This window comes from Puntigrus tetrazona, unplaced genomic scaffold (assembly GCF_018831695.1).
Source record: "Puntigrus tetrazona isolate hp1 unplaced genomic scaffold, ASM1883169v1 S000000233, whole genome shotgun sequence".
Classification (NCBI taxonomy): domain Eukaryota; kingdom Metazoa; phylum Chordata; class Actinopteri; order Cypriniformes; family Cyprinidae; genus Puntigrus; species Puntigrus tetrazona.
Window position 1 is genome coordinate 174312 of NW_025047901.1, and position 27757 is coordinate 202068.

General features: G+C 39.6%; 3 protein-coding genes across 5 annotated transcripts; 1 reads left to right on the top strand and 2 right to left on the bottom strand.

The window, feature by feature from the left end:
* Positions 1 to 2342: 2342 nt before the first annotated feature.
* LOC122333280 lies at positions 2343 to 8204 on the bottom strand. The gene is made up of 7 exons (XM_043230826.1): positions 7970 to 8204; positions 7471 to 7585; positions 7257 to 7368; positions 4753 to 4951; positions 4252 to 4566; positions 3669 to 3817; positions 2343 to 3238 (listed from the first exon to the last, which is right to left on the bottom strand). Exons 1-7 carry the CDS (start codon positions 8202 to 8204, stop codon positions 3089 to 3091), a joined length of 1275 nt encoding a protein of 424 aa, XP_043086761.1. The 3' UTR covers positions 2343 to 3088.
* A 2068-nt stretch (positions 8205 to 10272) lies between these two features.
* Positions 10273 to 13191, top strand: LOC122333286 (granzyme K-like). 2 transcript variants are annotated; one of them, XM_043230832.1, is made up of 5 exons: positions 10273 to 10433; positions 10506 to 10650; positions 11381 to 11519; positions 11610 to 11864; positions 11943 to 13191. In XM_043230832.1, exons 1-5 carry the CDS (start codon positions 10370 to 10372, stop codon positions 12111 to 12113), a joined length of 774 nt encoding a protein of 257 aa, XP_043086767.1. In that variant the 5' UTR covers positions 10273 to 10369; the 3' UTR covers positions 12114 to 13191. The 2 variants fall into 2 exon arrangements, with proteins under 2 accessions (XP_043086767.1, XP_043086766.1); XM_043230831.1 differs by having other exon boundaries at positions 11610 to 13191.
* A 418-nt stretch (positions 13192 to 13609) lies between these two features.
* Positions 13610 to 20116, bottom strand: LOC122333274 (eukaryotic translation initiation factor 4 gamma 1-like). Of its 2 annotated transcripts, XM_043230822.1 has the most exons (12): positions 19805 to 20116; positions 19244 to 19247; positions 18093 to 18634; positions 17911 to 18006; positions 17057 to 17290; positions 16824 to 16965; positions 16705 to 16731; positions 16523 to 16587; positions 15794 to 16159; positions 14508 to 14651; positions 14027 to 14263; positions 13610 to 13847 (listed from the first exon to the last, which is right to left on the bottom strand). In XM_043230822.1, exons 3-12 carry the CDS (start codon positions 18630 to 18632, stop codon positions 13722 to 13724), a joined length of 1977 nt encoding a protein of 658 aa, XP_043086757.1. In that variant the 5' UTR covers positions 18633 to 18634; positions 19244 to 19247; positions 19805 to 20116; the 3' UTR covers positions 13610 to 13721. The 2 variants fall into 2 exon arrangements, with proteins under 2 accessions (XP_043086757.1, XP_043086756.1); XM_043230821.1 differs by lacking the exon at positions 19244 to 19247 and having other exon boundaries at positions 19805 to 20114.
* Between the last annotated feature and the right edge of the window lie 7641 nt (positions 20117 to 27757).

The following is a 27757-nucleotide window of genomic DNA, read 5'->3' on the forward strand; positions in this document are numbered from 1 at the left end:
TGAAAACAGTAACAAGTGCTCTTTTACTCTTTTTTACAGTAACAAGCCCTGTTTTACTGCCTCTAGTGTTCATTTCTGAGGGAAAATGCAGTGGTGTGTACTTACTGGGTGATTCCTAATAATCGCTGTCTACTTGAACCAGACTTCGTGATTAATAGTTTTGTATGTTCAGAAATCTCTAAACTGATAGATCGGGTCTCCATAGCAGAAAAAACGTACAGAATCCACCAGATCCCACCAGAAAATATCAGATAGTCCAGAGACAAACCAACTAGACAGCATTTTACAGTCTATGGTAAAGACACCAACAGAGAAAAGCCAGAGAAAAGCAGAAGTAGGAGACGAAGAGATGGTAAAAAGTAAGAGAGTTTACTGAACAATCTTATTAGCGAATGTCTCAATGTTCACGCTTCGTCCGACCAGCACAAATTTGACACGTACTTTTATACCGAAAATACTTCACAGCAACATCCCATAAACCTAGGGACAAGATATAATACAAAAAAAACGTCATCTGCACACACAGCATACTTTTTAAACTTCTATATTAGTCAGAGCATGAAACATCTCAGTGTGGTTAATAAGGATATTAAAAGGAAGACCACAATGACAAAGGGGTGGTTAAAAGTAGTAACTAAGTTTAGAAATGAACATCAGAGGATGGTTAGTTTAAAATTTGCAATTTGATCGCCATTATTATGAACAGAGGAGTGAAATCTGTCGGTCAGTTCAGAAAATAAACTAAAGAAATATTTTATTTCTTCCCACTTCAACTATTAGAGTCATCCTCCTGATATACAGCATCTCGAATATATAACCCTGATATTCACATTGAATTAATTAAAGACTGATCTCATGATAAAAACACGTGAGAACTCTTTCATAAGATGTGTGTTTTATGACATGTTGGACGTGAAACGAGTTCATTTTTTGCCCGGAACAGACGAACGTGCCTGTGGTTTTTGTTTTGTACGTGTCTCCGCTGTTCTGACTTTAAATGTCAATTGAATGTCAACTCTAATGCTCTGTGATGTTTTAAAATAACGTGCCATCTGCATCACACCAAAGCCTCTTTAAGACGAGTCATGCCAGTCGGCGGCCATCTTTGAGACTCCTCTCTTTAAGAAGAAAAACCTCCAGTTCTCCCTAACTGTTCACTCGCTTTGCATTGTGAGTATTGAACGTTGTATTTATTAAGTCACGTTTAATTGTCTGTCATTTTGACACAGCGTTACATTACTGCCGCTATATTTGCTAGATTTACTCTAGGACACAATATCTTATCTAACAATCATATTGTATCAGAAAATGTACACGTTTGTTACTTTGTTGTCTGCGAATGTTTGTTTTAATGGCATATTGTCCAACGAATATCCGATGCATCAACTATAAAAACACACACACGCATGACGCAACTCCACTTCCTCATGATCCACAATTTCCATTTCTTGACATGTTTCACATATAACAGCACACATCAACTAAATACAGGGAGTTTTCTGAGAGGCTATATAAACGGTATATTATTTTGATTTCATAGCCCGTAGTTTAGTTCCAGTTTTAATTAATGTTTAGCAGAGTTAACAGTATAGAGAGTATACAAATATAGGCCAAAATGAAGATAAGATCATTTAGTGACTGTTATATCCGTGTTGAAGTATTTCATATTAAAATAAATGTAGCCTAATTTGGTTATGATGGTTAAATGACTTGATCATGATATTGTAACTCTGCTGTCGTGATCACTTTTTTTTCGTGAAGAACTGCGCATAAATAATAAATGGGAAGTAGAGGCTCATATTTAAATTTTTTATTATTATTTTTTTGAGCATGTGTGTGATGTGATTTAGCCGTTGCACATTTGATCGAAAGCACAAGAAAGTTTTGTGTTTTGCTTCCAGAAAGCATGCGCTTCTTTAAAGCTAAAACCTTAGACGGGGGTGAGGTTGGGGTCGAACGGTTCCGGTCCGGTACGGAGTTAAATGTGTGTGGCGCTGAAACGGTTAAGCCCAGCCCTTCTTTGAGTTTTTGATTGGCTTACGTCACTCATCTACAGCACTCTGACTAGCACCGTCTGCAGTTGTTTTTTTGGCACGCCAAGAAAATAGATACTGAATTAGGCAGGGCCATTTTTCTGTGTGCAAAAATAGATGTGTGGCTTGAGAGCATAAGAATTTTGTGAGTCTCAAGCTAAATGCATGAGTCGATATAGTGCTTTTATTGTGTATTGCTGTATACTGCTTACTGCTATAGGAGAATTACTGCATTCTGAGAATTAAAAGAATTTTGGTAATATACTGTGCATTACTGTAAAGCATTAGTGTATGAGAAACCCAAATAATGAGTTAATTAAATGTTTTGTTGAATTGTACCTTTTCATTTTATTTTAAACGATACAGAGACAAGATATACTAAATCAAATACATATAACCATTACATTAAAAATGCAAACAACCTGGATAATAAAACAGCACACATTTTATGCATCTGCACACACAACATACTTGTTAAACTTCATAATTGTTAGTCAGAGCATGAAACATGTTCATGCGTGGTTTGTTTTGATGCATTGTAATGTTACTGAGAGGAAAGACATGACCACAACTGCAAAGAAAGGTTAAGTGGTAAAGAGTACCAAGTAAGTTTAGAAACAAACATCAAATACTGTGCAAACATTAACCCAATGTTTTTACAGTGTATAGTTTAAAATTTGCAATAAAACTAATTAGCTTTGCTTTTATGAACAGAGGAGTGGGATATGATTCTGTCAGTCAGTTTACTGTTGGCCTATTTTTATGGTGTTGTACCCGTCACCACAATTCTGACTTTAAATGCCAAGTGAGTAGAGCTATAACTCTTAAACACACCAAGAGTGTGAACAAAGGAGAATGTCACGCAACAATGCAACTGCGAGCACACCATTTCAGCTTCTTTTTCTTATCTTTCAGCTCTTTCATTTGTAATTTGTACCCAAATGTGTGGGAAGCAATCTGACCGGGGACTAAACTGGAGAGCCCAACACATGGAGATGTAATCGTGACTGTGTATGAAAACGCTGCCTGTAGTGTTCATTTCGGCTGGAAACGTATTAATTGGAGAAACAAGATTGATATTCAGGGTTGATGAAAGTCAGTGCACTGGGCTGGTCGACCAAATTTCTCTGTTTCATCTCTTCGTAAACTGAGTCTGAGGGAGGAGTTGATGTTTTGTATTTCTTCCTCATCAGACACCCCTTCACCTGAGGATGACAAAAACGAGTGAATTGTTGAATAAGTGAAAAAATCATTCAGATATAAAAGCATTTTTTCGATTGGAGAAAAACATTTGGTTATTTGAAAAGTTGCTGATGTTTTTGTTTCTCAGATGAAAACCTATATAAATGTTTGGTTATAATCTGTGCGTTAGCGGGCATTAGCTGTATCCAGACCGTAGGGCCTCTTGACTTGTGGTCTGTAAACACACCGTGACTAACTTTACAAGAAAAGCTGTAACTTGGGACAAACACAAGTTAGTGCAAGAATTGCAAAACAATCAGTCACAAGCGGCTACCGTTTGCACATCGCATGTTTACGTAACAGCATTTTAGGTAGCTGCGCAATGTTGTTTTTAAGTTTAGTTTTGATTTTAGATTTTTTTTTAACAGCGACTATAATGTGTATAATGCTTACCTTCAGAATCACAAAGATGATAGAGATGAACAGCATGACAACACACACAGTGATCACACACACGAGGATCCATTCATGGCGAACATCTTCAGGGCACACTTTTTCGTCTACTTCTTCTGCTTTATTTGTTTTTGTATCTACCAATTCTTCTGAGGGAATAAAATATCAAGGCCGGAGAATGAGAGCCTTCATCTGTGCAATTTTTCATTCAATATTAATCAGGAAATGACTGTCCTTCTCAATCTCTGCGTCTAAATAGACGTTTCCCATTAACATACTAAACACACATACATGTTTTACGATCATATTGATGACAGTACACTATATGTGATAATAAAATGATGGTCCCACTTTTTATTAGGTGGCCTAAACTAGCATGTAATATTACTTACAATTAAAATAATGATTTGATGCATTTATATGTAATTATGAAACTCATGTACTTAAAATGTATAATGCATGTAAATACAATTGTAACTAATTCCTGTAATTATTGCTGACCAATCCCTTAATCTTAAATCCACCCTTAAACCTACTCATACCACCAAACCTGTACATTATATGAAGTGTGAGACACACTTACCTATCTGTAACCATGTGACTGAGAAAATTCTGTTTTTGTCTTCCAGATTAAACTCACACCAGTAAAACCCAGAGTCTGTGGTGTTTACATTTGAGACGGTGACATTAAAGTCGTGATATGTTCCATATAATTGGACTTTTTCTTTACACCATATAGATTTAGGTTGAAAAGTTCCATCTTTGTAATAGTAGAAGACTTCCTGCTTGTTTTTACTTGCTCCTACTTGTTTGTACATGTACACTCCATCTTGGGAGGTTTTATCAGCAGAGCACCGGATGATGATGTTGTTCCCAACAGCTTCCATTAAAGATGTGACTGCGTTTGAGAAAAAAAAACCACCAATGAGATCTTAAATGCACTTGAATTTCAGGCTACTGTGCATCTGAAAGCATTCTAATATATAAAGTATTCTTTATAGCCTTTCATATGCACGAGTGCGCTTAAATGTCTCGACTAATGCAACATTTCTCTATAACAAAATATGTATATGCATATCCATACCTTGCAGCAATGAGCTTGCGAATGAAGTGCTTCTTAAACAGATACCGATCAGCAGAAAACCATATCTCACAACACACGCCATCTTCACAGCTCTGTTGAACAACATCTTGTGGAAGTGGTGGTTGCGTGCATAGCTTTTTGGAGGTTTTTTTTTTTGGTAGGCTGAGAACTCAGGGGCTTTACAGCATGTTAGCTTGAGCTTAGAAAATACATTATATGTGATATTCTCAAATAACAGGCTACAAAACAGTGAACAGGTAATGATAACATTGAGTGTCATGACATTTAAATGCTTATTGCAGTCTAATCATGAATGAATGTTTGAACTCTCCTAATGATTTATTTAGGGTGTTACGTGTGTCTAAAGTTAGTCTAAAGTTAAAGTTAAAGTATAAAGTTAAGTGCATTTTTGAGTTTTTTGATCTGTGTGTCCAGTCAAAATATTGTCAAAATAAAACAAAGATCAGTATTTGCTTTGTGTCGAAATAAACAAGTCATCTTAATAGCTTTGAGAACAGGTGTAAAAGTCCACTGGCTGGTTTACATTAGACCCTACTTAGAGGATACTAACTACACCGCTCTAAAAAAATCACCTAGTAGGGAGTAACTGAATTTCTAAAGTCCAACATAAGTAGTTATTTTAATCTTGGTTTCGGTTTCAGGTAATTGTAATTTATTTTTGGCTAAGTTAGTTATCTAGTTGGGCTAAGTTTGGCTAAGTTAGTAATCTTTTTCCGTTGCTATAGTTTCCAGTATTAAGTTATCATGCTGATTTGATTTGAGTTAGGCCCCGATCAGAAAGGACGCTTTCATCAGGTCAGTGCACCACACTGTTTATGTTTATGTGCTGTGGCTGTTTATGTTGCTAGGCAACCACAAATCAGCTGTCCTGGTTGTCGGTCTAATCAAGGCTTATTGTGTGAGTGCTCTAAAATTTGCGGCTTGATGTTCAGTAAACTAATACAAAAAACACTAATACAAAAAATAAGGTGTTTTCCTTCTATTGACAGACAGGCACATAAGTTTTCCTTCCAATCAACTTCAGTGCAAGCCCCACTCCTTTGCTGATTCTAAAGATTTTATTGGTTGCATCAATTAATGTTCATTTAGTTTCCTACACTCTGCTACAAAAAAAATAAGTACTACACACCTGACCCTAACCTTAGAAATAAACTTACTCTGTGTGTACAGGTGTAAAAATCAATCGGCTGGTTTGCACGGGGCAGTTAGACCCTGCAGGGGGGTCTTAACTACACCATTCTAGATAATCTCCCCAAAAACCAACTAGTAGGGATTAGCTCCATTTCTAAAATTCAACATAAATAGTATCGGTTTCAGAATTAAACTGATTTTCAAAAGCTAGTAGTTTGTTAGCGTAGCTAAGCCTCATTTTTCATTTGTTGTAGTTTCCAGAAGCCGATTTGATTGACTTAGTTCAAACCAAACTGAACACGGTTTAAAACGTGAGGTGCACCGCACTGTCATTGTAAATGCTGTGGTTGTAGAAATCAGCCCTCAACGAAACAACAGAAAGTCTTTCAGGTCAAGTGTCACACCATCAGCACATGTTTAACAAGCATTTAGCACCCAACACTATCAAGGGCCGACAAACTCAACAGGGCAGACAAGACTTTAAGTACAGACAGACACGATTAGGGAGAACTGAAACACATGGGGACAAATAACTAATCAAACTAAACTAGAACAGGAAATGACCAAATAAGGAAACAACATTAGATTAGATTAGATTCAACTGTACAAACAGGATATACTGTACATGATATGTATAGACAAATTTACAAGAGTATGTACAATGGATATGTACAGTGGAGTGCAGTGAATGTTAAACAGTGCAATTATTTATTTATTTTTTTTTTTTTTAATGGGGTGGGGTGGGTGGGGTGGTTATCAGTGGGGGGCAGAATTCAGTAGTGAGACAGCTCTGGTAAAAAAGCTGTTCCTCAGTCTACTCCAGGGGAATCTGAATCTCCTGCCGGATGGCAGGACGGAAAACAGTTTGTGGGCAGGGTGAGAGGAGTCCTTAAGAATGCTGCGTGCTCGATGCAAACAGTGTTTCTTCTGGATGTCCTCAATGGATGGAAGTGGAGTTCCTGTGATGCGCTGGGCAGGTTTCACCACCCGCTGCAGTGCCTTACGCTCAGCAACAGAGCAGCTCCCATACCAGACTGTGACACAGTTTGTTAGGATGCTCTCTATTGTGCAGCGATAGAAGTTCACCAGGATGGCTGAGGACAGCTGGTTCTTCTTAAGTTTCCTCAGGAAGAAAAGACGCTGGTGAGCCTTCTTGACCAGGCTGGAGGTGTTGGTGGTCCAGGACAGGTCTTCAGAGATGTGGGTTCCCAGGAACTTGATGCATGAGACTGGCTCCACAGCAAACCCATTAATGTGGATGGGATCATGTGTGCCTCTTCTCACCTTCCTGAAGTCCACAATGAGCTCCTTGGTTTTGGTAGTGTTAAGGAGCAGATTAATCTCTTTTGCACCACCAGATCCTGGACCTCCTCCCTGTAGGCAGTCTCATTGTTGTTGCTGATGAGACCGATCACAGTAGTATCGTCTGCAATCTTGACGATGGAGATAGATCCAAACACAGGCCTGCAGTTGTGGGTGAAGAGGGAGTAGAGGAAGGGGCTCAGCACACAGCCTTGTGGTACGGCAGTGTTGAGAGTGACAGTAGTGGAGCGGATGTGGTCTGACCTAATATGCTGAGGTCTGTTGGTCAGGAAGTCCATAACCCAGTTACACAGCGAGATGTTAATGTCAAGGTCTCTAAGTTTGGTAATTAATTTAGAGGGTATGACCGTGTTGAATGCTGAGCTGAAGTCAACAAACAGCATCCGTGCATAAGTGTTTTTATTGTCCAAGTGTGTGAGTACGAAGTGCAGCGCGATGGAGACTGCGTCCTCAGTGCTCCTATTGCCTTGATAGGCAAACTGGTGGGGGTCCAGTGTGGAAGGCAGAGAGTCCTTCAGATGTGTCAAGACTAGTCGCTCAAAGCACTTCATAACGATGGGTGTGAGTGCTACAGGGCAGTAGTCCTTTAGGCACACTGGGTTTGAGATTTTCGGCACTGGCACGATGGAGGTGGATTTGAGGCATGTTGGCACAGCTGCTTGGGCAAGGGACATGTTGAAAATGTCTGTGAATACCCCAGCGAGCTGCTCTGCACATGCTCTTAGTACGCATCCAGGGATACCGTCTGGTCCAGCAGCCTTGCGCGCGTTAATCCGGCTCAGTGCAGCGTACACCTCTGAGGAGGTGAGTGTGATGGGTGGGTCGCTTGAGGGGGTGATCTTGGTGACCGTTTCATTATTATCCCTCTCAAAGCGAGTGTAAAAGTCATTAAGCTCGTTCAGGAAGAAGACATTAGGTGCTGTGGGGGTGGAGGGGTTGGGTTTGTAATCACTGATGGCCAGGATGCCCTGCCACATGCATCAAAGATCAGAGTTGGAAAAGTGCTTCTCTAGCTTCAGCTTGTAGCAGTACTTTGCCTTTTTGATGTCCCTCTTCAGATTTGCCCTGGAAGAGCTGTTGGCCTGTGCGTCACCTGATCTGAATGCAGTGTTGCGTGTTTTCAACAGAAGGCGCATCTCCTTGTTCATCCATGGCTTCTGATTTGGGTATGTGGTGATCTGTTTCTGGGTAGTAACACTGTCTATGGTGGTGTTGATGTAACCCAGAACAGAGGAAGCGTAGTGATCTATATCCGTATGAGAGCCACAGGTGGCCTGAGAAGCAAACATACTCCAGTCTGTGTGTTGAAACCTGTCCTGGAGTGTGGAGTCAGCCCCCGCTGGCCAAACTTTGATGGTCCTCACTGATGGCTTCACACGGTTGATGAGGGGGGGTATTTGGGGGTGAGGAACAAGTTCCCTTCAGAGTCAGAACCGGTGGATCATTTGCAACACATCCTCACAGTACAACTTTTTATTAGCTATTTGGTCATTTTCTCTCACAAATTTCACGAATGACTTGCTTCCACACCAATGACACGGGCACTTATATGCTCTGTTAAATCCTTAAAAACCTTTTGGTCTAGAATTTGATCACTACATGTCTGCCATCTAGTGGTAGGGAATAAAAGTGATATACCATATTAGGAACTGCAGTCTATTTTATTGAGTATGAAGTCGCAGGTTTGCAACTTTGATTTGCGCAGCTTATAAAGTTGTGTAGTCGTGAATATTTCATTATAAAGTTCTTCCAGTTCCTCCGTAGAGCTACGACTCAAGAGAAGGACACGACGATGGACAAATGAGAAATGTGGAGTACCCGCTAATTTCTAAATCAGAGTAAGAACAATTATGCTTGCCATACTGAAGGGAAGCTTCAACCTGACATGCAAAAAAAGCATTTCAAAGGGCTCTTCATAATTAATTTTCATTTCCTTTAATCTTTTTTTTAAATTTGTGACACAGATGTTATAAGACAGCACAGCTTTTTTGGTCCCCTACACCCTTTATTCTTTCAAAGCTCTCACTCTGGAGGGTAAACCCTTCAAAGGCATTAGGGCACGGGGAAGAGTCCTTCAGAGCCCTTCCTTAATCTAGCACATGATATATAATGATCATGTAAAAGTATTTTATTACAATATTTTTAACCCGCTTTTCTGACTTATGCTGAGTGTTTGATGTCTTGAATCTTCTGAAGTTGTGTCCACATGGATCCGTGAACACCTCCAGACATATAGAGCACTGAAGATCATCACACAGGGAACTAAAGGAGGACGACATTGCTGGAAAAAGACATTATTTATGATTAGTGTGCATGAAATCCCATGATGCACCATGATGCAAGAGTGTATAGATACAAAGAGTGATGACTGGAGAAACTCAAATGTGTAAGAGATCATGTACAATATTGCACAATGAACCCAGAAAAGCTAAAATCCATTCATATGCATACGTTTTTCTGTGTTATTGACTTACATGAAGGTTCATGATTCAAGTAACTTTTATAACACACCTTAGATAAAAAAGCATTACTGGTGTCATCTGAAGTATTATTACTTTATGATATTATAATACGGTAATGTAACATTATCGATCAGTCCCCTAAATATTTTTACATCAGGGTTCCTACATTTTTACAAGAAAGTCCTAAGAAAGAAGTCAAAGAAAGTATAGAAACTTTTTACTTTTTTTAAGTAAAAGTGCTTGTTTGCAGCACAGACATCAACCCCCGATTCTTTGTTTTAAATCTTAAGCTGTGATTCACACTTTGCTTCTGAAGGTGTGAAAAAACGTCGTTTTAGCCTCCTGTTTCGGCGAAGTCTGAACTCTTACTTATTTTAAGAGGAAATGATCTAATAATACCGCAGTGTTCTCTGTGACAATGAGGTGTAGGTCAAACACACAGGTTCTGTTGATAGAGCCTTAGCAGGCCCTAAATGTGAACTTGTTCAAATGTGCACGGATGCATCACATTGCATGCAAACACTCCCACACACACTCACACCTTTTGATGCTGCTCTGACCTCAAAGCAATCAAAACAAGCATTAAAAGCACTTATTTCCTCAGCGCCCTTGCATTTGATGTAGTTTAAAGTCCGAAGAAACACACCGAGACATTTTAGGTTGAGAGAACAGGCAGAAAGATGGATGTTTGCAGATACTTGATCTTGTATCGCTTCCTGGCATTCACCGTTTTCAGAGCGGCGGGTAATTATTTACACGTGCGGTTTGATTAAGAAAAAATTTAGTCCGCAACCAACTTTGAAATCTCTTTCGCAGATTGCTTTGAGGCGTCCATCGTTGGGGGCAAAGACGTCAGAAAACCTCAGCCGTGGATGGTGTCCATTCAGATGAACCGGATGCATGTGTGTGGAGGAATCCTGATTCAAGAGCAGTGGGTCTTAACTGCAGCACATTGCCTGCGGTAAGAAAACTCTCTGAACGAACAAAAATCAATGTGAAGAGTAAAATAAATAATTTTTTTCTTAAAAGAGATGTATGTATTTTTCCTTAAAATAATTGAATAAACATTTATTTTTATTGATTTTTGTTTGTATTTTTTTTCTTTGCTAGTCTTATTTACTTGTAATATAACCTTTCAAGAAAATATATACATCTATAAATTTGTATTTTCGTAATATTAGTAATTTTGTAATAGCATATTAGTATTTTTCACTTAAGAGATTTTTCCTAAAAATAATTGTATAATTATTATATATTATTATTATTATATAAAAATAATTTTTTCCCTAAAATAATTGTATAAACAATTATTTTTTATTGATTTTTGTTTGTATTTTTTTTCTTTGCTAGTCTTATTTACTTGTAATATAACCTTTGAAGAAAATATATAAATCTATAAATTTGTATTTTCGTAATATTAGTAATTTTGTTATGGCGTAATATTAGTATATTCCTCTTAAAAGAGATGCATTTTTCCCTAAAATAACTGTATGAACAATTGTTTGTTTTTATAGATTTTTGTGTGTAGTCATTTTTTTTTTTAGTTTCGTTTATTTTCTTTCTATCAGGAAAGAACCTAAATCTATAAACAAGAGCATGCAATCAGTGATGTCTATTTTTCGTTTTCCATTTTTTCCGCCCACTAAAATAATCGTCACAATTAAAGACGCAATCCGTTGTTCTTCTCTCAGAGAACCCGTTTCATCAGTGACGGTTCTGTTAGGATCTCTTTCTCTGAGTAAAGGCAGTCAGCGCGTCGGCATCCTCGGCTACGAATCCCCGAAAACATTCGACGCCACGACTAAACAAGATGACATCATGCTCATTAAGGTAAAGATGAGCTGAATGTACTTGTTGTTTAGACACGGTGAGCGGCCGAGCTTTTCACAGCATGCATTTCTTTGACTTTTTTTCTCCCAGCTAAGCAAAAAAGTGAAAGCGAAAGCTAAAAAAATCCCTAAAAAGGAGCACGACGTTCCCCCTGGCACTAAGTGTGTCGTGACGGGCTGGGGAAGCGCTAATGCTGAAGTCTTGAAAGCTTCGGACAAACTGCAAATGTTAGAGGTGACGGTGATGGACCGGGATCTGTGTAACCGCTTCTACAACAGAGACCCCGAGATCACCAGAGACATGCTGTGTGCGGGAACCAAGCGAGAAAAGAGAGGCATCTGCTGGGTATGTCTTCACTGTGGCCTCCTCAGGAAATCATCCTTTGACCTGCATGAAGGAAAACCACCTTGTGTTGTTTTTCAGGGAGATTCCGGCGGACCACTTGAATGCAAGAAAAACATAGTAGGACTGGTATCAGGGTCAAAAGAGTGCGGTGACCCCAAGAAACCAGCCGTGTACACTTTCCTCTCTGAGAGACATATCCGCTGGATCAAAAACATACTGAAAAAGCAATTCAACAGCACGAGCTCTTAAGAAGCTTATATTTACAGCATAGAGACTTGGTTGTAGCTCAAATTGCTGTAGCTAAAAATAAACCAAAAATAGCCGCGAAGCATAAAAGCATTTTTTCACACAATGTTTTTTAAACAAGTAAAAGAATTAAGCAAACTGAAAATCGTGTAAATGTATCCACGTGTTAATGCATTAATAATTCGGTGAAGAATAGTTTTGACCGGAAGATGGAGTCATATTTCTTTTTATGGTTTGTTTACCAACTGAAACAGTTTTTGGTCAAAACGTCTTTAGTTAATGACCTTGCATTGGTTAATTGGTCTTCTGTTCAACTGAACACATTGTACGGTAACATCGAAGCACATCATGTAAACTCACACTGGCTTTGTAGAATATTCTTTGCGTGCAAACAGAATCACGTCCTTCATCGAAGTGACTTGATTTGTGCAACAGAGACTATTTACATAAAGCATGCTAATAAATTCTACCTTTAACTTAAGAGTGTAGAAAAACAACAAAAACATGATGGAATAATTATTGTAATTTTAATGTGATGACTAAAGATGCCATGTTAACCTGTAAAATGTTTTTTTTTTTTTTTTGCTAAACTCCTTAATTATTTGTTTAGAAGCTAATAAATCCAATGAGACATTTCATGTAATGCTACTGTAAAATATTGTACATTTACAGTTTCTGTAAGCGAAATAGATCAAGTCATCTTAAAATGAGCATTAAATAAAAGTCTAATTCATTGTGCCGGAGCTTTTGTGATGGACGTAAATATTTCTTTTATGAGCATACGTAGATGTTAAACTTATGTTAAATTGTTTATTATATTATTTTAGTAGCATGCATATTAATGAAGCATGAACGTGCTTGATGTTATTCAGTGATTCTAATACAGGCCTTTATTGGTCCCTAGTGATTTAATAAAGGATTTTTGGATCCTAACATTATAAAAGGTCTTTACTCTCACTTTTAATCAATTGAATGCATTTTTGCCGAATAAAAGCATTAATTTTAGGTAAGATTGTTTTTAGGGAACGTTTTTTCTTCTTGGAAACTGCATTTGGTTGACTAATAAAATATTAAAACTCAATTCAATGTTAGGAGTACAATTATTTATACTCATGGCTTCTTTACTGAAGCTTTGCTTTCAAATATTAAATTTTTTTTTTGTGTATTTATTTACTTTTGTGGCAAGAAGCCGTGTAATAAGATCATGTACATCCAGCGGAGGTATGTAACTGCTGCACTAACTATTAATAAGCAGCTAATTAAGATTTAAAGAAATTAAGAAGGAAAAGTCATAGTTAATCATTTCTTTAAAATATTGGGCAGTGTTAAAATTGGATTGTGACACTGAAGACTGGAGTAATGATGCTGAAAATTCAACTGCACATTAAAAATAACATTTATACATTTAACATTTAAATCATAATAATATTTCACAATTTTTTTTACTGCATTTTTGATCCAATAAATGCAGCCATGGTGAGCAGAAAAGAGCTTGAAACTAAGGTCAAAGAGTTCATTTATTTTTAAATGAAAGATTAAGGAACCAAACATTTCATTTGGAATATTGTGCCCCAATTAACTTAAGAAATAAATTAAGAAATGAGTAAATAATCACATATTTTGCCAGTTTATCCGTCGTAAATAAAGCAAATCCTGCAGTTTGAAGCGGATTCTGGAAGAGGTTTCCGGCTCCTTAATAACTGTCTCTATCAGGTTAAAATATTGATCCATTCGGGGCTGAAAAGATAAAATAATAGAATACAAGTCTTCAATGATATATTATTGAAAAAAATAATGCATTTAAATATAGTTAAACTTAAAAGATTTTGTGTCTATTGTTTATATTAGTCTTTATTTAATAGACTAAAACTAATTAAAAATAATAATAATTTAAAGTTATGGAATGAGCGTGTCACCTTGGCCTTCTCAAAGTCCAGATCTTTCCCGACGGTGGACATCAGGCAGCAGAAACACTCCAGACTCTCCTCATCCCTCTTCGTCAGCAGCTTGACGATGCAGTCGTGCATGATGCTCTCCGTCAGCATCTTCAGCTTGAACAGCTCTCCGATGAACTTAATATTACCTAGCGACCGTCGCTGGGCTCGGTCTTTGGCGTCTTCAAGCTCCTCCTTCAACCTCTGCTTCTCCTCTTCCTGAAGGGGCGGAGAAAGGAAGGAGTCAAATTAAAAAACATGTCTAACATTTGTACTATGTAAATAAATACAAATATATAAATAATTATGTGAACACATACATTGCATGCTTTAGAACTGACTTATGTATATATTTTTTAAAATATATTATTCTTGTTAATATATTTACCTATATATGTCTTAACCACTACATACCAGTCTGCTCATGTGTGTGTGTGTGTGTGTGTGTGTGTGTGGTTCATACCCCGGTGGCAGCATCCAGCTCCTTCTGCTTCTTCTCAAACCTTTTATCATCTGTGCTATTCTCAAACTCACGCTGACAACGATTTAGCAGCAGCTTCCTGAAATTCAGCATCTCTCCAGGTTCATCTGTGGAGGGGACCTTCAGCTGAGAGAGAGAGAGAGAGACATAGAGACATAGAGAGAGAGAGAGAGAGAGAGAGAGAGAGAGAGAGAGAGAGAGAGAGAGAGAGAGAGAGAGAGAGAGAGAGAGAGAGAGAGAGAGAGAGAGAGAGAGAGAGAGAGAGAGAGAGAGAGAGAGAGAGAGAGAGAGAGAGAGAGAGAGAGAGAGAGAGAGAGAGAGAGAGAGAGAGAGAGAGAGAGAGAGAGAGACAGAGAGAGAGAGAGAGAGAGAGAGAGAGAGAGAGAGAGAGAGAGAGAGAGAGAGAGAGAGAGAGAGAGAGAGAGAGAGAGAGAGAGAGAGAGAGAGAGAGAGAGAGAGAGAGAGAGAGAGAGAGAGAGAGAGAGAGAGAGAGAGAGAGAGAGAGAGAGAGAGAGAGAGAGAGAGAGAGAGAGAGAGAGAGAGAGAGAGAGAGAGAGAGAGAGAGAGAGAGAGAGAGAGAGAGAGAGAGAGAGAGAGAGAGAGAGAGAGAGAGAGAGAGAGAGAGAGAGAGAGAGAGAGAGAGAGAGAGAGAGAGAGAGAGAGAGAGAGAGAGAGAGAGAGAGAGAGAGAGAGAGAGAGAGAGAGAGAGAGAGAGAGAGAGAGAGAGAGAGAGAGAGAGAGAGAGAGAGAGAGAGAGAGAGAGAGAGAGAGAGAGAGAGAGAGAGAGAGAGAGAGAGAGAGAGAGAGAGAGAGAGAGAGAGAGAGAGAGAGAGAGAGAGAGAGAGAGAGAGAGAGAGAGAGAGAGAGAGAGAGAGAGAGAGAGAGAGAGAGAGAGAGAGAGAGAGAGAGAGAGAGAGAGAGAGAGAGAGAGAGAGAGAGAGAGAGAGAGAGAGAGAGAGAGAGAGACAGAGAGAGAGAGAGAGAGAGAGAGAGAGAGAGAGAGAGAGAGAGAGAGAGAGAGAGAGAGAGAGAGAGAGAGAGAGAGAGAGAGAGAGAGAGAGAGAGAGAGAGAGAGAGAGAGAGAGAGAGAGAGAGAGAGAGAGAGAGAGAGACAGAGAGAGAGAGAGAGAGAGAGAGAGACAGAGAGAGAGAGACATAGAGACATAGAGACAGAGAAAGAGAGAGACAGAGAGAGAGAGAGAGAGATAATAAAACACTATCTAGATGGTTCAGGAGCTGCTCGTGGTCAGTGTTTGCGTCACACTCACCCCCATCATGCAGCGGCACATGTTAGCGAAGACGACGGAGCGTAGGGGCTCAGACATGGCCTTCTCAAAGATGAGATCGATCACTCCTTTCAGACGCTCCTCTGTTTTGATGCTCAGTCTGCACACCTGCTTCATCAGCGGCTGGAACGTCTGCGGCATCAGTTTGTTCAAAATGCTCTCCATGCGTCTGAACAGCTCCTGCGTCTCCAGGCTCTCAGAGTCGTGTTCATTGACGCGGCGCAGCACTGGCGCTCTCCAGACCTTCTCTGCTTTCTTCAGCTGGACGTCTTCAGTGAGGGACGCACTCGCAGTCATCTTCCAGCACTGAGCTTGACCCGAACGACGAGGACCACTCAGACCAGACAGCTACAGACAGAGAAAGATATATATATATATATATATATATATATATATATATATATATATATATATATAAATGCTTTAGTGTTTGCTCTGCTGACCTGTGCAGTAAACGTTCTATGCATTAATGGCAGGAAAAGCCCCTTATATAATGTATAAAGTGTTTCTTGGAGGTTATAACAACGATCACATGATGACATCTAATTGCCTGATAAACCACCTTATGCTTCTTGGCTGACTTCTGACTCAATGTACTACATAAGCTCTGTCATACGTCAAGGAGAATCCCTCCTTTCCCTGGACACAGGCACATTTATCAAATCTTTATTTTTTCCCAGAGAGTTTCTGTCTAACGTCTCCACGTCTCACTTGTTTTCCATCATCAGACAGAACGAGATGAGGACGAGCTGCATCAGGATCCAGAGTCACGTCCACTGAGAAAACAGAATATCTGTCACAACTTCACAATACACATATTTTGTGATATTTTAATAACCCATTGTTTAATCAGCAGTAATGAAGCAGTGAGTGTATGAATGAAAGCACTGTACCTGCATACTGCTGCATCCACCTCAGCTCTGAAGAGACACGACAAGAAAAACCATCAGCAGATCTGAAGGTTATATTTAAAGAATTGAGTGCATCATCATGTTTCTATGTATTGCTGTACCGGTTAGCGTGAGTTTGTCATCTATAGTGTCCCTCAGTTGAGTCAGAGCTCTCCTCAGAGTCTCCAGAGTCTCTTGAGTCTTCACGCTGGTCTCAGGCCGGTTCCTGGGGTTCCAGGGGTTTCTGCTCAGGGATGAGTGAATCTGCAGCAGGACAGAGGAGAAATCCTTCAGCGTGGGGAGTGTTACGGCGTCGTATGCTGCATTATCACTGATCAGAGAGACCACGACTGACCTGTAGGAGGTGGAGGTGATCTTTAGTGTGCGAGAGCTGCTCCAGCTCGGTGTTTCTCCTCTTTAGCTCGGCGATCTCCTGCTCCAGCTCTTCGATCAGCTCTCGCTCCCGTTTCTCCGCTGCTTCCTGCTGCTCCTCCATCATCTCCAGCAGCTCAGTGTGGCATCTCTCAATGGAGCGGATGAGATCAGCGAAGAGCTCGGCACGGGCTGCTTTCTCCTTTTCTGTGTTTCTCTGCTCAACCAAGACAGTCCATGTATTATTCGATGTTTTTTCTAAGAAAAGAATCAGTGTTACCATTGCAATTTTTTTTCTCTTCTCATACATGTGTTTTTAAGGGAATCCATCAACTATAGTATAAACGTTGTTTTTGTACTGATCGATTCCTCAAATCATGTGTCGAGGAGGGGTGTGATATCTCAGGTATCAGATCAGGTAATCCCAGACATGGTGATATTTAGGGCAACAGTGTGATTCAATAAAACAAATAATAAGCTGATGTTAAGTAAATCACGTTTTAAACAAATGATTGCCAGTCACCTTGCTTGTGCCACAGAATACAGCAGCTTTAAACCCTGAGTCGCTGTAAAATATCTGAAACCAATACACATGATGCTTCTCTAAACTCATGAATGCTTCCTTATTTGACACTTAAAAGAGATACCTTCAGAATAAAAGGTTTCAAGGATTGAAGTGATGGACACTTTCTCTCTCTCGTTTAGTTTAACTTGCAAAGCAGATGTCACAAGACGACACAGAAATGTTGTAATACAGCACATTATTCCTTCAAAGCTCTCATTTCGGAGGGTAAACACTTACCTAAAATGTATTTTATTGCAATATTTTAAACTCACCTTTCTGTCTTCGGCTGAGTGCTTGATGTCTTCGATCTTCTTGATTCTGTTCTGGATCATCTGCTGCATGTCTTTCTGTGTCTTCATCAGATCAGTCTATAGAGAGAACGACACACACACATTACTCCACAACATTCCTCATGATTTAAGCCATTCAATATAATGACTAGGGTAACTTCTACCTTCTTCTCTTCACTCTCCTCTTCTATAGGAACAGTGTTGTGGTTCTTGTGGTCTTTCACGATGCAGATCGAACACACACTCGTCTGATCATCTCTACAGAACAGATCCAGAGGTCTCTCGTGTTTCTGACACACATAGTCCTCCAGGTTCCTCACGGGATCCATCAGCCTGTGTTTCTTCAAACCTGTGACTCTCAAATGAGGCTCCAGGTGAGTTTCACAGTAAGAGCTCTGACACACCAGACACGACTTCAGGGCTTTCAGCTTTCTCTCCTCACAGATGTCACACAGCACCTCAGGACTTTTCTTCTTACAGTGACCTATGAGCTCTCTGAGCGTGGTGTTAGTCTTGAGATCGGGTCTTTGTTTGAAGGTTTCTTTACAGTACGGACAGCTGCAGGTCTGGCTGCTGTCCCAGAACTTGTTCAAACAGGTCTTGCAGAAGTTGTGTCCACACGGAGTCGAGACTGGATCCGTGAACACCTCCAGACATATGGAGCACTGAAGATCCTCACACAGGGAACTAAAGGAGGACGACATTGCTGGAAAGAGACATCATTTAGGGTCAGTGTGCGTGTAAAAGTTATGAGATCATGTACAGTAAGCTTATTGTAAAATAAAAGCTCATTTCATGACCATTTACCAAATATTGAGATAAGTTGAAATTATTTAATTATCTACTTATTGAATACCATTTGAGAATAGTAAGTCATTAATACACTCATGTTCAATAATGCATGATCAAGTTTTTTTTGATGTTGGTGAAGATTCTGACTCTTTAAAAAAAAAAAAATTTTTTTTCGTAAAATTACAAATGTCCTATTTTTCTTGATCATTAAAGCCAAATAAATATTAATATTAAATTGGTTAAATCTCATGTGTGAGAAACATTCATTTAAAACCAATCTGAACCATGACCTGCTGTTCAGATAAGGTTCAAATAACGTATACACGCCCCATTAAAACAACAACTATACAGTCGTTACATATATTATACATAACGCCTGCATATAGTTATGCAAGTGAATATTCTTATCATTGTGACAGAGTCAAAGACGTTTGCAAGCTCTTTATTGAGAATGATCTAACAGACAGGAAGTCAACAACAGCGTCAGTAATGTCGGAGACAGAGGCGGAATCATGAACAGTACCAGGCTTGAGTCGAGGCAGGCAGCGAGCGACCGAGGAATCCAGGCAAGGGGTCAAAGGGCAGGCAGCAAACAATAAAAAGTCCAAGATTAACGTGGGACCGCAACAGTAGGATACGAACACTTAGCACTACCAGCCTGAGCAAGGATAAGACTTCACTGAAGGGGAGTCTGAGCACAGTTTGTATAGAGGGTGTAATGAGTTACACCTGGGCAGGTAATCCGTCTTAGGTGTGGGGCATGATGGGAAATGCAGTTCGGGGGGTCGGTACTCAGGGGAGGGTTCCCTCGGGTGTCCGTACAAACCACATTAATTAAAAATGACGATCAATTTCAGGTGATGTGTAATTATTAATAAGGGAAGGTATGGCTTAAAGTGGCAAACACTATGTGCGTCGTTATTAATCAGTGTTTTGGTATGAGTAAAAATGGGCAAAAACAAAAAGAGTTAACTGATGCTGAAGCGCAGCGAACAACTAAAGCGTCTGAGATCCGATATAAACCCTACTAAATAGATTAGAAACATTGCTTCAGGACAATCTCTCTTTTCTTTCTGTCACTCACCTGTGAGTATCAGACGTGTCTACACTCAGTATTCTGTTGTTTAAAGGGTTTGATGGTCCCTGGTGTTCACGCTGTTGTTGTTGATCAAGTTAGTTTCACTTTCGGTCTGTCGTTGATCTCCAGTGATGTGGAGCTCCTCCTGCTTTCACTCGTTCGTCTCTCTGTTCGTGTGCTGCCTCAGCTGTGTCTCTTGATGTTTCAAAAAAGCGTATGAATCATGGATTTCAGCAGACCTGACTATTCGGGAACATTTGTGAAGAATGTCCACGTGGATCTAGCAATAATATTAAAATGAGCAAAACCTAATGCAGCGCTCTGCTCCCTCTGGTGGCGCTGTGTGACATTACATGCTTTTTAAAGGGCTAGTTCACCCCAAAATGAAAATTAAAACTCTGTTCGCAAATGACTTTGTAAGACTATGTATGGCTAAAATATCATACTATAGTCTATTTGAAGCTACATATACAGATGCATGCTCAGAGATGTTTTTATTGTTACTAAATGTATAATCAGGTGAAGCATTATAAAGTTTCATTCAGTTCATCTGATAGTTTTTAAATGTTCTGTAAGATGGATAGCAATACTGTAACTACTGCAATTTTTTGAAATTGATCAAAATGATAGACATATAACGCTATATAATGTAATATATATATAATATATATATATATATATATATATATATATATATATATATATATATATATATATATATATATATATATATATATAATTTTCAGGAAGAACTCAAAGTCTGTTCACGTCTCTGCGTTTAGATCAACGTGCTCCAGAATGTGTCTTAGAGAGTCAGTGTGTATGTTTTAATTGTACTGTGTTGTAAATAAAATAAAATACACTTCATTTTAAAAAGCTAGTTTTCAATCTCGTCCCGTTCTTTCTTACCTGTCTCTCACAGTCAGCCCAAGTCAGACACTCGCTGTCCCCCTGATGGGCCGTCCCCTTTTGGGTCAAGCCTTCATCCTAAAGGGTCGTCTATGAGCTCCTTGGAGCTCCATTCAGCAGCAGCCACAGGTTGTAGTTCTTCCCCTGCCTCCCTATTAGGCTGCTTGCTTTGATTGGTTGAGCGTAGCACTGCTCCTCTAACTTTAGAGGCTTACCTTTGAGCATGCCGCTCCCATTCAGCGTCTATAGTCTCCTTTCACCAGGTCCTCCGATCCCTGGTGGTCCACTAAGCAGCAGCCTCAGGTCGGTGGCCTTTTCCTGCCTCCCTATTAGGCTGCTTGCTTTGTTGGTTGAGCGTAGCACTGCTCCTCTAACTTTAGATTTGAGCACGCCGCTTCCATTGAGCATTTGAGGTCTCTGTTCATCGGGTCCTTCACTCCTTTGAGCTCCATTGAACTCCACTGAGCAGCAGCCCTAGGTCGTTAGCCCTCACTGCCTCCCTGTCAGATTACTCTCTATATTGTTATGCGCCGAGTAGTGCGCCACTCCACAGTTTGAGAGTTGATTCCACTTCTGCTTTGAAGTGTGCTTCTGCTCTCTTGACCTCTGGGGAGCAGCCACAACAGATTGCTGGGCCATCCTCTGCCCCCCTGGTTGGTGGCTCGCTAAGTGAACTAGCTGTGCTCCCCTCACCATACAGTGTTGTCTGACAGCATGCTGCTCCTTCCAGGCATCTGTGAGCAGATGCTCTCTAGTCCGATCTGTGACTGTTACGATCGAGTTAACGATATTCTCCCTAATCAAAGGGTTCTCAAAAGCTATGCCTCCCTTTAAGCATGCAGTCTCCCACTGAACTTTTTTGCTGCTTCCTGAGTGAGCTACAGCTTTCATGTCAGTCCTGATGGTAGTCCCCTGGTCAGCTCTAGACACCTCGCCATATCCCCTTAAAGGAATCTCTTTCTGATTCCAATCTTTGAGGTCTGCCCAGGCCTTATCAGGTAAGTATTTGTGGGTATGCAGCCCAGTCTTTGGCTGAAGGGGTTAATGTCACTGACAGCCATCAAAGTATCCCAGAAGCAACTCCCATGGCTATGGTAGAGTTGGTACATAGTACTCAGGCATTTCCCTTAGGGGTGAGGGTATACCATTCCCCATAACAACACCTAGAGGACGCAGTTCGAAGCTCCTACGGAAGGGAACGTCTCAGGTTACGTATCAAACCGTGGTTCCCAAAGAAGACACTGCATCCTCTAGTTTCCTTGCCATGCTTCGGATGCAAGCTTCAGATGTGGATGACGCAGAGTAATGATGTCATAGGCTGTCGCTGGCCAATGTTATCATTGCGTTTAGACGACGATATGCTTTAGACACCGATCAAGCTGAAGACGCTTCCCTATAGCGAGCCCTAGAGGACGCAGCGTCTCAGGGAACCATGGGATGAGTTACACAACCTGACTCGATTTCCAATACTAAATTTTTATTCTGGTATAATCTGTTCTAATGAAGGAAATCCCAATTGAATTCTCACTTTTCAATAATATTTTTAGATCCCTACGCTCTGCCTCCTCATATTTACTCACCTGTAACTCTTTGATGAGCTTTTTTAATGAGAAATTACATAAGATCCGTTAGCGTCTAGGTTGAAACTCCTCCTGCAGTACTTTCTTTGATTTCTGCCCAGTATCCTACTTTTTAGCTTCCCACTGGCACGGAAAAAAACTCATTCCGGGTCAAAGTCTTCCACTTGTTGGTAAGTAATAGTATTTCCTTGTAAAACACAATCCAATGAAATCATGCTCGCAGTGCAGTGCTGAGTTGTGCTGAATCGCGACAATGAAGATATGTTGACCGATTAAGAAGAAATCACGGTTTTCATGGAAACCTTAGTATTTATAGTTGGAATGTGCATGTTTAAGGTAGAGAGAAATAAGAAAGGAAAGTGATCAGAGTGTCACTGTAAGTGAAAGCATTAAAAGTGTAATAACAGTTTAAGGATATAATCCATCATGCCAGAGACAGAGACTGAGATCTCTTTCTCAGGTCATCATTTTGTGTTGATTAGATGATAAATGCCCATTCATTAATATTAGTGGATGAAAGCTGGGATGATTTATTGCCGCTGGCTCTGAGATGTGAGTTTGTTGGTCACTCAAGCGTTGCGGCGAGGATTGTGTGTGTGTGTTTGTGTCGGGTCGTGCCACATGAACAATGATGATAAACCTGAATTCATTCATAATGCAGTTTTACATGAACAAACAGACACTTTTAAGGTCCTTGTTTATTGTTTTCAGCTCACAGGGCCTATATGTCTTTTGTTTTGAGTTTGGTGATGGACATCAAATCAGACTGTCTACTTTCACTTCTTATTTTTATCATTTGTCATTCCTACAGCAGGGAAGCATTCTCTTAAAGATGAGTAGAGACGTGCAGACAAAGAGAAAACCTAAGTTAAAGTCACGGTCAACTTCTGCACTTCTTTGTCATCTGCTGATCTCAGGACTGAGAACGTTCACTCCAGATCACTCTGTTATTTTACTTTATTTCGTAAAACTAACATGGCAAAATATTGTGTCTATAAATATGTTTGCAGGTCCTTTGCACAGTATTTTCTGTTGAGTGCAGCAAAAGTAGAAACCGTGTTTGGGACCCTATCATATCAATGTGACAGATCTACAGATATATGCACTCATTTATTATGCACTAAAATATTTTAAAGCAAGCGTTTTCAATCTTCAGATGCCACAGAATATTAAATATGATCATACTTGTGCAATTGTACTGTTTTTTATTTCATTTTAATTTGCATACATTTATTTTACTATCTTTTTTATTATTTTGGGAAAAAAATATATTAAGTTACACTGCTACATTATTTTTCAGCCCCTCCTGAACTCATGATAGATGACGGTGGTATGATCAAGTATGTAAAGTCTACTAATACTCTTAGCTTCTTATAATAAACATTGCAATGTCAAATAAGCCTCAGCGCCTAAACGCTCACAAGGTGATGCAAGGTACCGTGCAGATCTCACAATATGAAGAAACAGACTTAATATGGTGTTCATTGTGTGTTATAAATGATCCTACTCCTAATACTCATAATCACAAATACGTACATATCACACTGTAGCCTATTAATTGCTTTTACGCTCGTTTACATTATGAGTTCATCACAATGCATTGAGAACACCCTTATGACGTGTTACAAACGCTTCGTAGAAAGCGTAAGCGACGGAGAAACTAAAGTAAAGAGTTTGGGCTGAATATTTCATCACGTTCGTCTCCGAACGCACCTCGGCGAAGGACTCGGGGCCCGTCCTCACCTTTATCGTTTGACAAATCTCTCCCCTCTCTCTCCTTCCCTTCCCGAGTAAGTGAAGTAATTTCCCCCCGCGCTGATGATAAATGATCAGCCGCTCCTCTTGATGCCCTTCCAGTCCTCACAGCCTAATTAAAGAAAACATTTCATGATTGCCTATTTTTCCTCATGCGTGACAACCTATTATTCTTTCTGCTACCTGATTAGGGTCTTATTATGCCGAGATGTAGATTGATTTAACGGGGCAGAGTAATAAAGCCGTACTTGCTCTGATTTAAGGAAGGTGCAGGTTGAGTCGGTCACAGTAATTGTTATTACTGGCTGCTGATCGCGGAGGCAGAGCGGCTCCAGACCAAATTGAATTAGAAAATTAGAAGGTCACTCGGTGAACAACAGGTGTCGTTTTGGGCCGAGCTCCCCTCGATGGAGCTGTCAGGAGAGAATATTCGAGCCGCGCCGTTGTCCCGAATGATAAATCGTGTCCATCACGTTGGCTAATACTGACATATTTCCATCAAAACAAGATTAATCTCTTCATCGGAGCGGACAGTGTGTTGATGCAATCGTCGGTAAAAGTGGAACGCAAACTGGCAAATTGCTTTTTTTCCCTCCTCTTTCGCCGGCGCCAGCGCAGACCGATTGATTAAATTATTTTTTAATGAATTAAGAATCGAAGGAAACAATTTTCCGCGAACTTCAGATTCTGCACATATTTTATTAAGCGATCAAGCGGCTGAGAGAGACCGTTTAACACATAAATGGACGTTTCTTGTGTTTGATGGCACAGATGCACATCTTATCAGTTTATTTTATCTAAACATAGAGAAGCGACCATTTATGCTTATTTTCGTAATCGCGTCTGTGCTAAACTGCACTGGTGTTGCTACGGGGGAGCTACTTATAGATTTAAATCATCATTCATTTAGGATAGAATGAAGTAATGCGTATAGGTTGGTTCGGTGATTTAAATAATATCCTCAACTTGCATTACAATTAATTTAGATGTTACCAGATTGCCATTTTTCAGTGTCATTTCTAAAAAAACTATACAAACTAAACAAATCATTGACTCATTGGAAATTAAATTTCAACTGGTGATCAGTTTTAGGTATTAAACGTTTCTGAATATGTACTCACCCTATAGATGTGAGTGAGTCTGTTTCTTCGTCAGATCTAGAAATCAGTGTCTCAGTAACAGTGAATGGGTGCCGTCGGAAATCAGTGTCCAAACAGCTGAGAAAAAAATCCAGTGATCCTCAGCACTCCAGACATCCGTAGAAAACTTTGCGTTTGTAAGAAACAAATTCAGCAAATTCTGGACAGTTTTGACGTGTTTTGATCTGGTTAGTGTTATCATGGACCATGGATATTTTTGACCGAAGCAACAGTTTGAGGCCTCTTCGGCAGCGCAAACATTGATAAGTGTTGATCAATGACCATCAGGTCTGACATGTTTTACTGCACACCGTGGCACTTTTTAAATGACCAAAAATGACCAGTTAAGCTAAAGTGATAAAGTGAGATATCTGAAAGTCTGCTGAACACTTTATATAAGCGTTTCCTTCAATTTCCACACAACTGTTTTTAAATAAACTTCAGAGGGTTCTGCAGCGTTTCTGAGCGTCTGATTTATCTGCTTCATCAGCGACTGATTCTCTCATAATCATTTAATTCTGATCTCTAGTCTTGACAGTCTCATCTACAAGGCTCTGATAAGTGTGTGTGTGTGTGTGTGTGTGTGTGTGTGTGTGTGTGTGTGTGAAGCTTCACTTCAGGTGAGTTTGCGGCTCTGCGCTCCACATCCTTCATTCCAGTGTGTCAGAAATGCACATGAAATAATGAGCTGACAAATAGGCTACAAATCACTGCTGCTCTCACTTCACTGACACACTCGACATCGTAATGAAGCCGCAGCCGCTCTCACACACGCTTTGATTGCTTCATTTAAGAGTCTAAACGCTTGACACACAATCATTCATCTGACTTACTGCTAATCTCCACACACACACACACACACACACACACACACACAGAACTCAGGTGAGAGAGGGTTTTATTCTTAATTCCACGCGAGCGAGAGACATTCACACACACTTGTTTCTCCCCGGCAACAGAGCAATTATTTAAAGTGCAAAATTAACCAAATGCAACTGAAACACCTGAAGACACACGCTTCAGAAAATAACATTTCCGAGAAACGCTAACCAAAATCATTTCTGCGCAGCTGACCTCCCCCCATAATTACTGCGTGTCACTTCCTGTCGGGTGATGTCATTAAGTGATGTCACTTTCTCATTAAAATAACAGCTCAATAGAAACATTTGCATGAAAATCTGTTCATCCTCAGGCCGGACGGGTTTGTTCAGACGAGACGGGAACAGAGCTGCAGAAACCACTAGCTCTCTCTTGATCCTATTTCTTTAAGGAATAAAAAAAAATGTATATTTGAAGACTTTCTTGACAGAGAACAAGAAAGCCTTCAAGTCTGCATTTGAATTACTTTTTTGTTACTCAATTGACAAATACATTTTATTTGTTCTAGTCATAAAATTAATATTAAAATCACCATAAAAGTACAAAAACAGTACCATTCTGTACTCTATAGTTACATTTTAAATAATTCCTCACATGCATTTTGGAATTAATGTTTACAATTTGTATATTACAGTATAATATTGCTTGATTTTCTAGTTTATGATATAAGAATTTGAGAGAAATTAGCTTAATTACAATGAAAATGCAATGCAAAAATCTTGATACTCCTAAAATTGCTTAATATTTATATTAATTATTATATATTTAATATATAATATATTATATATATTATATATTATATATTTAATATAAATATTTATTAATTGTTTTCTATAAATAAGAATAAATAAGAATATTTGGTGCCGACACATATTTATTTACATTTTTGCGGGTCTTTAACACTGGGATATATAGGATATACAGGGTGTTGTTGTATCACACTAAATTTAATAATGACATTTAAATCTTATGTCTTTGTGTCCGTCAGAAGTGACACAAAGAATGTTACAAAACAACAAAATAGTGACAATGATTTTCTACTTCTTCACATTATTTAATAACCCCCTCTCACACACACACACACACACACACACACACACACACACACACACACACACACACACACACACACACACACACAGACACACACACACACACTCACACACACACACACACTCTCACACACACAGACACACACACACACACTCACACACACACACACACACACACACACACACACACACACACACACACACACACACACACACACACACACACACACACACACTCACACACACACTCACACACACACACACACACACACACACAGTACTCCTCCTGCCTCTCACATTTTCTAGCTTTGATCTTTACTAAATGAATTCTCTCTAATTACAGCAGGTTGCTCATCTCTGACTCCTGCACCTTTTGATGCAAATTAAAAGAGCAAAATTGGTATTAATGAATGAGTGTGTTTTTAATTCCTGGCTGGCGTGGCGAGCAGCTGTGAGCGGTGTGTGTGTGTGTGTGTGTGTGTGTGTGTGTGTGTGTTTATGGAGGGGCAGCTGGAGATTTCACTTTAGTTGTTTACCAGAATTAATTTGAACAGTTATTTCAGATGAACAGTTTCCCTCCTCTCTAGTTGACTTTTCTTCTCCAATTTAGGCCTGAAACTAAATACTTCATGCAAACGAACTAAA